The 15,870-nt window shown below is 40.7% G+C and overlaps 2 protein-coding genes across 5 annotated transcripts in view; both read right to left on the reverse strand.

The window, feature by feature from the left end:
* Positions 1-2,267: 2,267 nt before the first annotated feature.
* On the reverse strand, positions 2,268-5,283 carry TTC32 (tetratricopeptide repeat domain 32). 2 transcript variants are annotated; one of them, XM_080390000.1, is made up of 3 exons: positions 4,733-4,901; positions 4,497-4,657; positions 2,268-3,436 (listed from the first exon to the last, which is right to left on the reverse strand). In XM_080390000.1, the coding sequence occupies exons 1-3, from the start codon at positions 4,852-4,854 to the stop codon at positions 3,309-3,311; spliced, it is 411 nt and encodes a 136-aa protein (XP_080246126.1). In that variant the 5' UTR covers positions 4,855-4,901; the 3' UTR covers positions 2,268-3,308. The 2 variants fall into 2 exon arrangements, with proteins under 2 accessions (XP_080246126.1, XP_080246125.1); XM_080389999.1 differs by having other exon boundaries at positions 4,497-5,283.
* Positions 5,284-5,428: 145 nt separating this feature from the next.
* Positions 5,429-15,870, reverse strand: part of WDR35 (WD repeat domain 35) — a 51,681-nt gene continuing 41,239 nt past the window's right edge. The window contains exons 21-28 of one of the 3 annotated variants that reach the window (XM_080389990.1): positions 14,559-14,705; positions 13,312-13,444; positions 12,227-12,337; positions 11,004-11,168; positions 9,874-10,014; positions 8,944-9,100; positions 7,277-7,517; positions 5,429-6,163 (exon numbers count right to left, since the gene is read on the reverse strand). In XM_080389990.1, coding sequence (XP_080246116.1) covers positions 6,013-6,163; positions 7,277-7,517; positions 8,944-9,100; positions 9,874-10,014; positions 11,004-11,168; positions 12,227-12,337; positions 13,312-13,444; positions 14,559-14,705 — 1,246 coding nt within the window. In that variant the 3' untranslated portion in view covers positions 5,429-6,012. The remainder of the gene's footprint in view (positions 6,164-7,276; positions 7,518-8,943; positions 9,101-9,873; positions 10,015-11,003; positions 11,169-12,226; positions 12,338-13,311; positions 13,445-14,558; positions 14,706-15,870) is intronic. The other 2 variants (XM_080389991.1, XM_080389992.1) reach the window with 2 other exon arrangements.

Genomic DNA, 15,870 nt, shown 5'->3' on the forward strand with positions numbered 1-15,870 from the left:
AATAGTGCACAGTTCACTATTAATTTACTTTTTAACAAGGTTACCTACTAAATGGGACAGTGCACAGCGCAGTTCTCAGTTTAACAGCAAAAGATTTTTGGGGTTTTAATACTGACTTACCTCCGTTGTCCACTTGGAGGGAAAGCACATGGAAGAGGAACATATTCTGGCCACTTGATGACCTAGCCCTTTCCTCTCCATGTGCTGCAGCTTTCCCTTCAGAATGGCCGTCCTTGTTCCCCACACTGCATCTCACATTAAACGTATATGAAACACTTCTCATACTGCGCTGTGCCCTGCTAACCTGGGGTTTTGTCATCTTTTCCGACCCTTCTGCAAAAGCAAGCAAAAGGCCTTCCAACACTGCAAGGTGTGTGACAACTCCTCCTCCTGTGTTTCAGTAGAAGGACAAATAAGAGCACTAGGGGAAAGCATCGGGTGGTGTCATCCTTTGCCTTGTTTTCTGAGGAAGTAAGATCTAAAAGATGTTGTTCCAGATACTGAGGGAAAAAAACCCCAAACATTCTATAACGTATTGAGGAAACCAAGTATTTTTTGTAAGTTTAGAGGTAAATCACCAGGTGAGAAAACTGTTACTTTATCCAAATTAATCCCAGCTATGGGAAACAAACTGAACAGAGGGGCTGCCAGTGAAGGCTGCGTCAAGAGGCAAGGGCTTTTGGAGAGTAGGTTTATAGGTAGGAAACCCCGGGAAAGTGGCTGTGAATTATTCACGTCTGAAACATTTCTGGCCAGTGTAAAGACACAAGTCAAAGCACATTAGCAGCAACCACCTGTTGGACTTACTGGTCCAGTGCCATTACTGCTTCGCAAGGGTGATGGAGTAGGCAGACAGGATTGGCCCGGACGCTCTACAGAGGTTTTTAATTTTCAAGCAGAGGCAACCCCTAAAGCCCGGGAAAGGCATGAAGCCACAGTACTCCGCATTGTGAAGCATCCAAAGCACACAAGCCCTGCCCTTTTTACAAGCTGAAAGGTTGTCTGAATTTCACGTGGAAACACTACATAAAAAGAATTTTACTACTCTCCATTAGACTTTTAATTCTTAAAGGATTATGAACAGGAAACCTTGCAGGACAAGGGGAGTTACTAAGCACATCCTTCTTTTCAAGATTTTAATTATTTTTTTAATATCGATAATGGTGGTTTATACCCTTTCAAGCAGCCTGAGTAAAACACCACACACTACTTAATAATTTCAGACTAAAAATCCCAGTTAGTCTTGTGATGTAAAGCCAGAGAACTAAGTGACTCATGTGTGCATGTGAAAGGGGAAAATATGAGAACCTTACTGGCAAAAACGACTTGAAAGAACTCCAAATTATGCTGAAATGCATCATGACGGTTCATCCTTTTACAGGAGAGACAAGGAAATTTTGTGGAGAATCTGCAACAAAATTGCTCCCAGTCCAGCGAAACATTTCTGTGCCAATAACTAATGCATTAATAGTAATTAAGCCACATTCACAAAACAAGCTGGGAAGTATAAGGGATATTACCACTAGCATCTTTGTTTTCCAAGATACTTTTCTGCTGTTAATCTTTATTTTTATCTGTATTCTGTCACTTACAATGTTCTGTGCATAACTGCATCTGTGATCTCTCTCAAAGTAAAGTTCATAGGTCAAATTCAACTGTTCATACTGCCTCTTTAATTTCCTTGGTATGGGAAGTCAGGAACAGGTTTAGTTCTAGCTCACCTTCTCAACATCAATGAACAGTTGGTATGATTTTTCAATTTTTGAGACTGAGGTGGCATGAAACATGCCAAGTCCTTAAATTGCCAATGTTTTGGAGATCACAAAGATATAAAAATGGAAGCAAAGCACATGCCTAGTATATCCAGAAAAGTCAAAAATTAAACTTTTGCAAAAAATGGTCGGTTATGACATCACAGCCTGCTTTCCAAAGCCTAAATGGTTACATCCTGCTAACACACATTGCATTTATAAAACTTCAAAATGGCTGCTGTCAAGTGCACGAGGGGTAAATACAGCATTTTCTCAGCCCCGTACTTGAAATTTGCTCATTGGGTCTGTTTCAGTTTCATCCCAAAGCTGAAAACAACCTCAGTAAGGCTGCTGAGGAAGATGGTCAGAGCATCAAGTCTTCTCATGAGTCACCCAAAGACTGCCACCATCTTCAGTGAGCCTGGCACTTCTGCAGGCTCCAGGATCATCCATGGAGAAACACCATAAGAAGCAGAACTGTCATTAGCATAACTTATAGAAAAAAAAAAATCCTCATACTCTTTTGATTGCTCACATGAGCATTTCTTTTATTAGAACTTGTATTGCTACGAACATGCAAGGATGTTTCTTGTGATGATTTACAGATTTCAGTAATAGTCTTTGCCATCATTTGAGAAACAAAACTGCCTGGGTATTTCAGACAGTTCAATCAGAGAGATGTCACATATTTTTCAAGCAATTGACAAGGAGAAAGCCACAATTCATACTGTGAATAGCCAAACTACATTCTCTATGACAAGTTCTTTATCTCATGACTGTCTGTAAGAACTACATCTTCACTTTCATTCGTTCAATTATGAATGTCTCAAATACTTTCACAATAGGATTATTAAAAATAGGTATGCTCTGTTCCTACCTGTTCAGGTAACTTAAAACTACCCCTAAGAATGAGCGAACATACAAAGGCGACTGAATACTTATACCACATTCCTCATGCAAGGTACAGATGGTGTTACCTAAAAAGATCTCATTGTTTCTGTTAAGTGTTTCTTAATACAGAAAACACTCTAAGAAGAAAATCAGTTATCATAGCATCTCAATGACAACACCTCATAACTGTTGTAACAATTGCACTTTTAGCATAAATCACGCTGACATTTAAAAGTGGACAAACACTATCAGTATTAAACCACTGTACTTCTCACAAGCTCCAATCTCAAATATTTAAATGTTTTATATAGTTTGATTTTTCCTCCCCATGAACGACTATTTAAAACCATCTGTGAAAGAGTACAGGAACACAGTTTTAATAAAACTACAGATTTCATTTGCTGTTACTGAGCTTTCAACCTCTTTATGAAGTACTTCTATACAAAGTCTGTACAAGCATCTCACAGCCTTCCAGCATTATGCTTTTCCTCAACACTAACAATAGCCAAAAATAGTTTATTTCACAACCGTTACCCATTTTTAACTTATTTACCAAAGAATGAGGTTTCTTCAGTAGGTCATAACAGATGCAAGTGATCTTGTGTTTCATCCATTAATGAGAAAAATAACGTCTAGAAAAACATTTTCATACCACTAGCCGCATTTTCAATAACCTCGCTTTTGTTTTTCTTCTTTATCAAGAATAGCCTGTTTTAGACTCAATGCAGCATCTTCAAACTGGGGGTTTAATTCTAATACTTTCCTGAAATCTTTCATGGCCTCATCAAAGCATCCTGTCCCAAAAAAAAAAAAAAAAAAAAAAGAATTATCTTTCTGTAACTGCTCAAAGTCACAAACCACAACTGAATACCTAATACTTTCACTAACAAAAAGTAGCAGCTGAACTTACTAGACCCACAATTGGATTCTCCAGAGGCCTAAGTGGGAGTCAAAGGTCTTCAGAGCAAGTAGCAGTGTGGTGCTGAACCTACAACAGGCTTAAGGCTCAAATCAGCCAGCTTATTCCCAGAGAAGCCCAAAGGCCCACATCACTAGGCCCACATCACTAGCCAGACTGCCTTAAACCTGGAATACAGGCATACAGCTTCCCAGCTGATGCCTTGGTCAGTCTCCACTCTCCTAGTGTTCTCGCTAGTCCCTCAACTTCTGGATCTTAACTTTGCGCAGCCAAGCACCAAGAAAAGGCACCATTTTCTTATGGTATATTCAAAACTTGGGCAGCAAACTCCCCAGAGACGGCTGACAGCCCACTGCAAGTTGAGAAGGCTGCGCTCACTATGGCTGCACCTGCTTCAGAGATGCTTCATTTGGTTTAACGGCAGTGTTTGGAATTGGCTAGTTTTACCCCCAATGCAAATTTTTCCAAAATTGAAACTGCACCTTCCCCTCTTGGTTTTCCCAGAATAGCAGCATTTCAAATGACACAGCCGCACACCTGCAAGCTGGGATATCTAACTGCATACACTGGGCAGACTCACAGCTGAAACGTCCTGTGATTACTTGACAAAAACATTTTTCTGTCTGCACCCCCTGTTTCTGGTGTCACCTCTTCCCCTCCCCATGCCAGACAGGTGCCTCCATCTGCAAAACCGAGGGAATTACTCTCGGGCTCCCGGTGAGCCTTGGGATAAAACAGCGCTCTGGGCTGCTCCCCGCCTCCGGGAGGGCTCCCTGCGGGGCGGGCGGCCCAGGCGGGAGGTGCGGGAGGCAGGCGGCGGACAGGCCGCGCCGGGCGAAGCAGGGCCGCCCGGGTCGCTCTGCCCCGCCCCGGGTCAGCCGGGCCAAGGGCCCCGGGCCGCACGGCGCTGGCGTGCCCGACTGCGCGGCCCGTACCCAGCCGGTAGAGCACCAGGCCGCGGTTGTAGTAGGGCACTTCGAAGCCGGGCTGGCACTCGATGGCGGCCGTGTAGTCCTCGATCGCGGCGGCGAACTCCACCCGCAAGTACTTGATCTGGCCGCGGTCGTTGAGGGCCGTGGCGAGGTGGCGGCCGGCGCTGCGCGGGGACAGAGGGAGAGCGGCCGTTAGGGCGGGGCGGGCGCAGCCTCGCGCCCCCCGCCCCGGCACGTACCCGGCGGCGGGCCCCGCGCAGCGGGCAATGAGGCGGCTGTAGAGCTCCTCCGCCGCCGCCAGCCGCCGCGCCGCCAGCTGCGCCTGCGCCGCCGCCAGCAGCTCCGCCGCCTCCCGCTCCATGGCGGCGCGGCGGCGTCACGCGGGGCGGGCGCGGCGTCACGTCACGGCGTCACGTCACGGCGGCGGCCGGAAGGCAGCGCGGGGGGACGGGGGGCCGCGGCCGGCCCGACAGGGAGCGCGAAGCGGGTGGGGCGCACGGCGCGCCAGCGGACACGGCTGGGAAGGAGAAAGCAGCTCAAATACTGGGGGGAAAAACCCTTTAGTGACATTAAACCTTTTCTTCCCAGAACCGGGTTCACTGGTACCTGGGCCGCGCGTAGCCGGGGCCCGGCGCGCCCCTGCCGGAGCCGGCCCGGCGCCAGGGCAGAGACTCGGCTCCAGTAGTGCCACGGGACAGCGCAGCTCTAAGTGAAACATTCCTTAAACCTCCGTGTGTAGCAAGGAGACAGTTCAACTCCTGAAATCTGCTGAACAGATGGCAGCTGCTCTCTTCGAGCTACTTGGGGGGGGGAAAAAAAACCAACCCCACACACAACGGCTTATTACCACATTCCAGCGCAAAGGCTCGTAGATGTTAGTTGCAGCCCTCACCGGAGCTGAGGGACCCACAGGCAGACGGGCGGCACGGATGGGCAGATGTTTGCAAGCCCTTTATTGCTATGGTACGTTTAATTACACTTGGCAAAAGAAAACTGCACAAATGTATGCCTAAACTAGTGTTACCACTCAATAGTACAAAACCATATACAACAATATTACCAGAACCACCGTGGCATTATTTCAACTTACAAATTACTTCCTTCAGAAAACTTGGAATTTTGAGAAAACCCAGTAATTTCCTATGGACTTACCTTTTACTCTGAGCAAGCTCCACTTTTTTTGTATTAAGATTAACCTACATTCAATTTGCATGGTTTTGAAACTAGGCTCAATTTACAGTTAGAAGACAATGCTTTTACCTTAAGCCCTTGCAAAAAAAATTAACAAAAAGATCAAATTCATTAACACAGTCCTTTCTTCGCATAAAGGGAACCAGTGAAGGTTTTCACTTGTGGCCTTTTCTGTTTTGTTTTTTTAAATGCTTCTCTAATAGTGGTACTGCCTGTTAGCATACACCACACCTGTGATGTATTTTAAAATACAAGTACATTGGTAACATTGTATTTTTAGGAGGCATAAGAGATAACGAAGATAATCAGCCCTTTATCCTGTGCTATATTATATTGTGCTGTGGCACAGAGGACAGAAGTTATAATTGCTTGCTTCTTTGGCTTTCATACAGTGCTTACACACACTGCACATCCAGAATCGATACTCCAGGATAGGGTCTCCCGTTGCCACACATATAGGAAGTTTCCCATCGCCACTCCTGGGGGGGGCGGGGGCAGAGAAAAGAAAAGAAAGACACAGAAGAGTAAACAAAGCTGAAAGAATAAAAACACAGTCTTAAAACAGCAACAAACACTTGTTTTGTAGAAATTTGCAAAACAGCATAAATAGCAAATTGCGTGTCTACAGCTAGTTACACAACTTGTGGTGCTCTTTTGTAAAAGACTGGTTCACTATTCAAATAGTGCCACTTTTTGCTTAGTAGTTATTAAATAACTTAACACGTCACTTAACACTTAACACAGCCAGGTATGTAAATCTTCACACAATAAAATGTACACCCCCAGAACCACAGGGTTAACAAATCGGGACCAGCAGAACCAAAAGATTAAGTGAAAAGAAGCTGTGAAGGTCATATTAAAGTGCAGGCATCTAATTGGACCATGATTACATTTACTCCTCTGAAGAGTCAACATGAAAACTACTAGTAAGACTCTATACACCTGCACAGTAAAATCAAACAATACTGGTTAAAACCCTATTCATTAAAAAGAAAATTTCATAATAAATTTCCATACAAATTCCGTGCTGTTAGCAGGAAACGTGTCAGACGCTATTATAGGTACAGCCAACACAAGGACTTAAAGCGTGCCCTTCATATTCTGATTCTTTTACTTCACATACTAATCTTTCCACACATACAGATTTGTGTAATTCAGAAAACAGTGGAGACTTAGTGGTTAATGATAGTTAAACATTCACTTGTTGATATTTGCATCATATCGGGATGGTGATGCAAATGGCAACATCATTATTTTAACGGCATGGGACACCTTATCAGAAGTCTTAAAACTCCTGTGCTCTGTCTGCATGCATTTCAGATTAAGATGAAGTTATATCTTTATGGCAGTTCCTCAAATACATTCAGTGTCTATTCTCCCAAATAAAAACAGTCACTGTCTATTCTCCCAAATAAAATTGTGTTGTATTTCTGCACACTGGCTAATACCTGCATCATTCTGGCCTAGTATCTGGGTTGAGCAACAAAGCACCTTATTAACGTGGTCACACAGAACTTGCTAAAACGCAAAATACACACAATAGCAGAAAAAACTGCTAGTATTAGTACAGTATCACATAAACACAAACCCACCTCTCAAGCACATCATCCAGATCAGATTTTTTGTTATACTTTGAACTATGTCTCGTGAATATCTCTAGAGCAAGGTCTTCATACTGTTGCCGCTGCTCTGGCCTAAGAGTTTCCAAGGATTCTAGTTTAACAAAGGCTTTTGAACAAATATCAAATGCTCTGTTTGCACATGCACAGAGTGCCAAAAGGGAATAGATTTCAACTGCAGGGATAATGTCTTCATAATCCTGCAAATGAAGAGCTAAGAAATAAAGGGGGGGGGGGGGGGGGGGGGGGGAGAAAAAGAGTCCAAGGAAGTTATTGCATATCTTCCAAGAAGTGCAGACATCTCTATGAAATATTTACTACTAGCAGAATCATAGGATGGCTTGGGCTGGAAGGGACCTTCTAGATCACCTACAGTTCCAACCCCCCTGCCACGGGCAGGGACACCTTCCACTAGACCAGGTTGCTCAAAGCCCCATCCAGCCTGGCCTTGAGCACTGCCAGGGATGGGGCACCCACAGCTGCTCTGGGCAACATGTGCCAGTGCCCTTGCCACCCTTGGAATTTCTTCCTAATACCTAATCTAAATCTGCCCTCTTTCATCTTAAAACCGTTATGCCCCTTGCCTTATCACTACATGCCCTTCTAAAAAGTCCCTCTCCAGCTTTCTTGCAGGCCCCCTTTAGGTACTGGAAGGCTGCTGTAAGTGTCCCTGGAGCCTTCTTTTCTCCACAGTGAACAACCCCAACTCTCTCAGCCTGTCTTAATAGGAGAAGTGCCCAGCCCTCTGATTGTCTTTCTGGCCCCACTGTGAACTCACTCCAACAGGTCCATATCCTTCTTATGTTGGGGGCCCTAGAGCTGGATGCAGTACTCTAGGCAGGGTGTCGTGAGAGCAGAGTCAAGGGGAAGATTCACCTCCCTCAACCTGCTGGCCCTGTTTCTTTTGATGCAGCCCAGGGTACGGTTGGCTTTCTGGGCTGCAGGCACACATTGCCGGCTCATGCTAAGCTTCTCATCCACCAACACCCCCAAGTAATTCTCCTCAGAGCTGCTCTCAACCCTTTCTCCACCCAGCCTGTATTTGTGCTTGGGATTGCCACAACCCATGTGCACAACCTTGCATTTGGGAGACAGTGTTAATCTTACAAATTGGACACAATGGACAAAAGTCTTTTCATTGACATGACTACAAATCATGCATGGTTCAACACTTTTCAAAAATAAATAAAAATAAGGAGATATGACTGGGAAATTCAAGTGTCTTTTTGAGACACTTTTTTAAAAAAAAATATGTTAGAAGTATTTGAAATGGACCTTCATTACTTGGACAAAGAATTATTTGCTTCTCTGACTCCCACAAGTTTTTTTATGAAGCTCTCCAGGGAGCCCTTATGTGAATTCAGGCATGCATGCCTTATGATTTAAAGACAAATGAAACAGTCAACAGAACATCTACAGACATTGCCCAGTTTAACCTAACTAATAAGTTAGATTTGCATTGTACTCCAAGACCTTCCAGGTATCTTGACTGCAGCCATATTTAATTCATTATATGGTTGTTTTGAATTCCATGGATCTAGCAAGAATAGAATAATGTACCAACTATAAATGAAATTATGTGCTGTGCAGGTCTGTAAAATTAGAACACTTTATTTACAAGGTTAAAAATTAAGCCCTACCTGTTTTAAGTGCTGCATCTACAGAACCTTTATAGAGCTGTCTTTGTGCAAGTATGAAAAAATGGTAAGCCTCAGCTCCTCGCCAAGCATTGTCTGCAAAGCGATTAGTTGAAGAAAGAACATCTTCTTCCAGCAAACCAGCCAAAGCTGAAGCAGTCTGAAAACAAAGTGGTATCACAAGTAATTTTTATATGAAACAGATTCAGCAGGAAATGGGGATATATGAAAAGAACTTTTCTGTACTTGGTGATTACACCACTGTGTGTGTTAACTAGGGAAAATATAAATACAGGGACCTAAAGTGAACATTGTTAGACATTTTATACAATGCATAGGCAGAACATATGGTGCAGATTGTCAAAGATAAATATCATATACATGTGTACAAATATATTCTGTGCACATCTGCAGACTCGTTCATAGTTTGGATTAATATTGCATTTCAACACCAGGTTTCTTAAAACTTTGTTTAAACTATTTAATTTGTACATAAGAACATAAAAGTGTGACCAGGAAAAAAAAAATCTTCCATTCGCTTTCCCCATATCTGAGCCATCTCCCCTGCTAAATTAGAGCCAACATAGCTTAATCTCATCACAGATCTCTCTTTGGGATTGATACTTCTAAATGGGGGGAGGGGGGGAATATCTGGAGTTTTAGTATGATTTTCACTGTTTAGTGAAAATATTAAGAACACCACATTAAACTTAGGAAGAAAAAAATATTTAAATACATATTATTTAAATCTCTTAAAACAATACTTCAAACATGATGTTTTCATGGAAAACTTGCTTTAATGAAAGCTTTGTTCTTAGCAGGAAAAAGGGTTATTAAAAAAACATAATAGCCGCACATGAAGATAGCTTTATTTATTCTGATTAGGTAGCACATAACAGAATTCAGAAAGAAAAAAAAAAAAGACACTCTTACCTCTGAACTTTTTTCTTTAACTCTTCCCCTTTGTGCATTTTGCATTTGTTCATGACACTGTTCTATAAGTAAGGCTGATAATACGTAAAGCTTTTTAACTCGTAAAGGCTTTGTCCTTTTCTTTGATTCTTCATCTGCAATCTTAAAAACAAAACCAAGGAATTTAATGTAGATTTAAAAACCGAAAAAAAATATTAAAAGAGTTGCTTCATTTTCTTGGACAATTGCATGTTGGTACAGACCTAGGAAATCATGCCAAAAGCGATTCTGCATTTGAATGTAATAATTTAGACTGCGAACAAAACTATAAATGAAAACGTCAAAGTGAAGTATGCACATTATTCTATATTTATTTAGCTAACAAGTATATAGAGCCATATTCTTGGGAAGGATAAATCAGTGTAACCACGTATAAAGTCTATTGACTTAATATAAAAATAAACCAAAAAATAGCAATTTTTGAACACTGAAGTTTCAGAAATACATAGCTTTCAATAAGGTCTGGTGGTTTTCCTGGAAAAAATGGCTTTTGAAAGCAATATATATAATTTACTATAAAAATTACATACCAGTTACAGACTTCAAGTGCTACGTACAGAAATCTCTGTAGCCAAACCAAACCTGAGCAACTTCTTTATCTTAAAAGCATATCACAGCAGTTTGTTGAAGATATCAATTGAAGAAATACAAAAATTTAACTTCTAGTTAATGACGCTGCAATTTTTAAAAATAAAGGAGATAAAACTAATCCACACAACATATAAAATAATGTGGACATTGCACCCAGGCCAGTCTACGTTACTTGTTTACTAGGCAATGGAGGGCAACAGGACCTTTTCTGTGGTCCAGTTCATCTCATTCTGAAGTGAAAGTCTCAAAATTAATCAGAGGGCTTGTGTCCTGAAAGTCTCTTCTCCCCTGCCTACACAGTACATCCAGGGTAACTATTTAAGATAGAGATACCTGAATTTAGGAGTTGGATTAATCTTTGCAGTATCCTGTATAATGGCATCTGCTTATTGCCTGGACTTTGTTAACACTAAAATAACCCCAGGAAAATAAAAGTAGCATGGAAATAATAAGAGCTAGTCCAAAACCCCAGTTTTAACACAAAAATAAAACCTCAATACCTTGAACATGAGTTTAGCAGCTTCAAAGAAATAATTGGCTTTACGATAGAGTTCTATAGCATCAAGGATTTTATTCTTTTCCAATAAATGACTTGCATATCTGGCTAACAAGGATCCGATCTCTTTCATATTGTGATTTTTAGCCAGCTCCACAGCTTTATTCCACTAGAAACAAAAGCAGACAATTATCAACCTCATTTTTTCAAATACATTCTCAGAACAAGCTGGTTATCTGTGAATAGGTTGCAACATTTGTTTGCAATACTTCATCACCATTTAGAACCAGGCTACTAAAAAATGAAAAGTAAAAAGCAGGAGAATACAAATGCTAACATCATTGCCAGTCATGTGATACAGCAGGCCTGTGAGACAAATGCTGAACCTCTGTCCAAAACCACATATAAAGCAGTTGCTTCTGCTTTGGTAAAAGCTTTGCAAAATCACTTCACAGCTGCTCGTAAGTGGACACATGGATTTCAATATTTCTGGTGTTCCCAAAACCCAGACTCTCAAAAGCATGTCTAAAAGAGGACTTCAGCCCATAAGCTTAAGGCAAAAACAGTAACAATTTACTTACCCTTCTATACACCTCATTTTGTCTGTGAGTTTTCCTGATCTTCAACAGTTTGGCTACTGTGTTTGCCCCAATCAGAAGTCTGTCAGGACTGAGAAACTTGGCTGAATCTGACACCTAATAGCCCTTCAGATCCATAAACTAGGAAACTGTTCACATAAATCCAGCACTAGGCAGACCTGCCATTCCCATACATCAAGTTCCTCATAGCCATCCTCAGTTTCTCTCTTATTCGTGTTGACACAGTTGCACAGGTGAGTCACACTGGGGAACAGCTCTAGCCATAAACATACCGATCGTTTTTCAGATTGGTTCTTTTCCGGCTACATCCTAATGCAGCCACAAATGTATTTGCATCAGTACAAGGAAAGAGGGGGATGTGGAAAATGAACAGCCAGAAGCTCTCCAGTCTTCCTCCCTTTCCATCAGGAGGCAGCACGGCCTGGCTCTACAAAGGCCACAAATATCTGTATGCTGAGCATGCTTACCACACACAGACATACTGGCTTAAGCCCTGAAGTATGTGTTTTCCAGAAATCACAACAAATCATCAGACACTTAACAACGGCTTCTATTTAACCAGGCACCAGGATAGAAATGTCACTATTAAATTGGTATCAGTAAAGCAGATTATCTACTGCTGTTTTACCTGGTTGAGATGTACACAGGTATCCACCGCATCCTTTGGTCGATTACATTTCAGAAAGGCTGACACAGCTTGTTCACACATCCCCACTCTCACAAACATATAAGCTATATCCTGCAAAAAGCATCAGCACCATGTTAAATTCACTTCCAGATTTTTAGTACTTTGTGTAGCAACTGCAATACTATTAAATTCTTGTTTAATTTAATTCCATGAAGTTGGGGGAAAAGGGTTGTTTGCTTCATGGATTCTGTGACAACACCACACACAGTTGTAAATCTTAGAACAGTGTGCTACTTTCACACACTGCCTCTAAACATAAAAAAACCCCAAAAGATACTTAAGTTGGGGTTTTTTTCAAATCAAATCATACCAGAAGGACTGTGCTCTTATTTTTTAGAATATTTTAAGAAATTTCACTATTATAAAGAGGTTTAAAAGAAAGTGCCATGTCTTGCTTTGTTCAAACAACTGGAAATGGCTTTAAGTAAGCATGTTTTGCATCTTTCAAGTATTTTGGAATAATCGTATCATAGTTTTAAATTAGCTACTACTTAGTAGGTCATTTCAGGCTATACCACCTACTTTCCCTCCTTTCAGCAGAGTATCTTCGATTTTCCTTGTACATTAGCATTCCCACCAGAGCTACCATGTAAGAAATTAAACCAGAAATAGCAACCAGGAAGAATTTGGGGAAAACAAACCCCAGTGCAGACAAGAGGACAAAAGCAAATCTAAAGTAAGTATCCAGCCATAAGGAGTGACTTCTCAGTAAAGCATAGCTATTAGAGAGAAATGCCACAATTTGGGGAGGAAAGCAGTAAATTATGACTTAGCCATGTGGCCATAAACTGTGATGAATAATCAGGTCTTTCTGGGAACCTGGACAATTGGGGAAAGGAAGAATGGTGGAATATGAAAACAACAGTAATACTGGTGATCGATACCAAAGTAACACCATTATGCTTAAGTGAGTATGTCTTATATTGCATTCTTTTTCTCCTTCTTTCTTAACCCTCCCAAGATGGGAAATTTTAAATAAATAGTTGAACATAGGACAATGAAAAATAAAGGTACTTTTTGCTTACAGGGAGCAATTTATTATTCTCTGGAAGCGAGTTAGCTAGATTCTCCAGTCCTTGGTAGTCTTCTAGCATGTAGTAACATTCAGCTAAACGTTCCTGGTTTCGTCCTTGCACATAGTACTGTACAGCATTTAACCTAATAAGAAAAAAAATAATAATATGGCAGCTTGTGATATATAAAAACATAGGTAACTTTGCTTGAAAAAGCTTTTGTAGCTAGACTTTCACTTTTTCTGAAATGGACTAAAATTTTCAGAGATCATTATATTGGAGTAATAACAAGATTGATTCTCTGACTAGCATAAGGTTAGGAAATCAAGGAATCTTAAAATGGTATTCCCACATCTGCACAGATCATAGCTGATAATGGACAACAACTTACAACTAAACTTTCACAAAAGGGCTTTAATGTCATGCCTCCATATTTTAAAAACGCAAGCACTAAGATCTCCAAGACCATTCTCCAAAGTTACCTAAAGCATCTAAAAATCAACTTTCAAAATCTAATCACAAGTTTTCAATTGCTTTCAGACCCAAGTTCTTTGTGTTAATATTGTCTGGGTAATTGCAATTCATAGGAGAGCTATGGAACTCTATAACACAGAGCATTCTGGATGTTAAAAGTTTACATGGGCGTAGAAGGAAACAAGAAAGGGTCATGAAAGAAACTTTCTCTGCAAGTTGTTAACTATGAAGATGTCACTTCTGGCTCAGTAAGTACCTGACTGCAAAATGCGTTCTTGAGAAATAATGTTACATGTGTGCACTGTTCTTAAAACCTTCCTTGGGTGCCTGGAGACAGATCCAGGTCAGAGAGAACTCCGGACCTTTCCAAATATTTGTGGGTTTAAGCATTCTAGAAAGCTTGTGGTTAGTTTTGAAATTCATTGATGTTTAATAATTGTCTCCTGCTTTTAATTGATTATTTTTTCTTTAATACTTTCTATAAACAGTCCAATACAACTGTATAGGTATTTCCCTTCCCCTCCTCTCCTTTGAAGACAGACTTCTGGCAAAACTGAGATTAATCACATTCATTCTTTAGAGAGTTGATCAACAGCTATCTGTTTAAAGGTACATGCAGTGATAGAACCATAAGGGTCTGAGCTAAATCTCACAATTCCAAAGTTATCCCATATATTGCATCTTGACTTTCCTGATGTCTGTCCTTCATCATAAATTAAGGCTTGTCGTCATTTTTATGATTTCCTTTGTAATTTCCTTCTTACTAGTTCCCCTACAGAACATACCATTTCTGACGGTCTGCAAAATAATCTCCAATAGCATTGTGTGCTTGTTCAAGAAGGGCATCATCTGAATCACCTGAGCCAGTTTTCAATAGCTGCAGTACTCGAAACCAATCTCCCAGTTTTATCCGAAGTCCAATGGCAAGATCTCTAGTATAAACAGAACATAGCAGGAAAGTCAGACAACAAAATAGCTAACAAAATCTTGAGAAAAGCATCCAAAAGTATTTTCATGTTCATAACCTACATTGCAGGTATCACAGTGATCCTTGTTTACAATTTAAACAGTATCTTGTTTACAATTTAAACAGTATTCCATAAAAGCAAATACTCAGAGAGCTCACAGGTTATACTATATGCATGCACTTCCCTATTAGCCATACTCCTGTATGAGCAGTTAAATGAACAGCCAGCAAGACAATGGGGCTGATGTTACTTCAGGTTTCCTCTTAATTTGGTATACCCTTTATCTTTCACTGCTGACCGCTACAATAGATGGCAGCAGCTACAGGAGGCTAAAAGTAGAAGGGAGATTGATGGAAAAGGCCAAGGAGCCAGGAATATAAATAATAAAGCTAAATCTGAGATGTAACAGAATGGATTTTAGAGACTTCTTTCAGATTCAAGATGACTTTGGATGACAGAGAAAGGACTCTGAAAAGTCTTTCCTTTTTATTATTCACGCATATATATGACCCACCATTTGTCTAGCATGGATTTTTTCACCATATAGAATAATTCTATAGTACTTCATAAAGAACTAATTTGCAGATGCATAAAAAATAAATGGGAGAGATCTATACACTTCTTTTAAAAATGCCCTAAACTCACAACTGAGTTAAGGAAGGCAGCAGCAAGACAGTGCAGTCAGCTAAGTAAGAGCATCTATGTAAAAAAATCTAAAATTGTATTTGAAAAATAAATCTATTTCAGCCTGATTTATGATATGTCATTATGAAGATTTTTCTAGTGGTGAGGAGACAGGTCAATACAGAATTCCCATATTCTTGTAGCTGGAGAATAACATGCTCTACTGTTCAAGAAACCAGTAAAAAAAAAAATAGGAACTCTGACTTCAGGAACCCTACAGTGGTCAAATTTCTCCTCAGCATGTGGAAAAGAATATGCCATATCTACAAAAAAAAAAAAAAAAAAAAAAAATCAGTGTTGCAGTGTGACTGAAGCACTTACAAGGCAGTCCACCTCTACAAACTGGCATAATCCCATTGGCTAGTTAATTATGTGCAAGAAAGTTTTCCATTACCAAGCACTAACAGGCATCCTTCCCCAGCTCCTGCCTTCCCGCACCCCCCCT

The sequence above is a fragment of the Falco punctatus genome (genome assembly GCF_963210335.1).
Source record: "Falco punctatus genome assembly, chromosome: 5".
Classification (NCBI taxonomy): domain Eukaryota; kingdom Metazoa; phylum Chordata; class Aves; order Falconiformes; family Falconidae; genus Falco; species Falco punctatus.

Excerpts from the sequence above, each read along its gene's own strand:
- TTC32 (XM_080389999.1), bottom strand. The coding sequence starts at position 4,854 with ATGGAGCGGGAGGCGGCGGAGCTGCTGGCGGCGGCGCAGGCGCAGCTG. Across the intron at positions 3,437-4,496 it reads CCTGGTGCTCTACCGGCTGG|GATGCTTTGATGAGGCCATG; the intron begins GTACGGGCCGCG and ends TTTTTGGGACAG.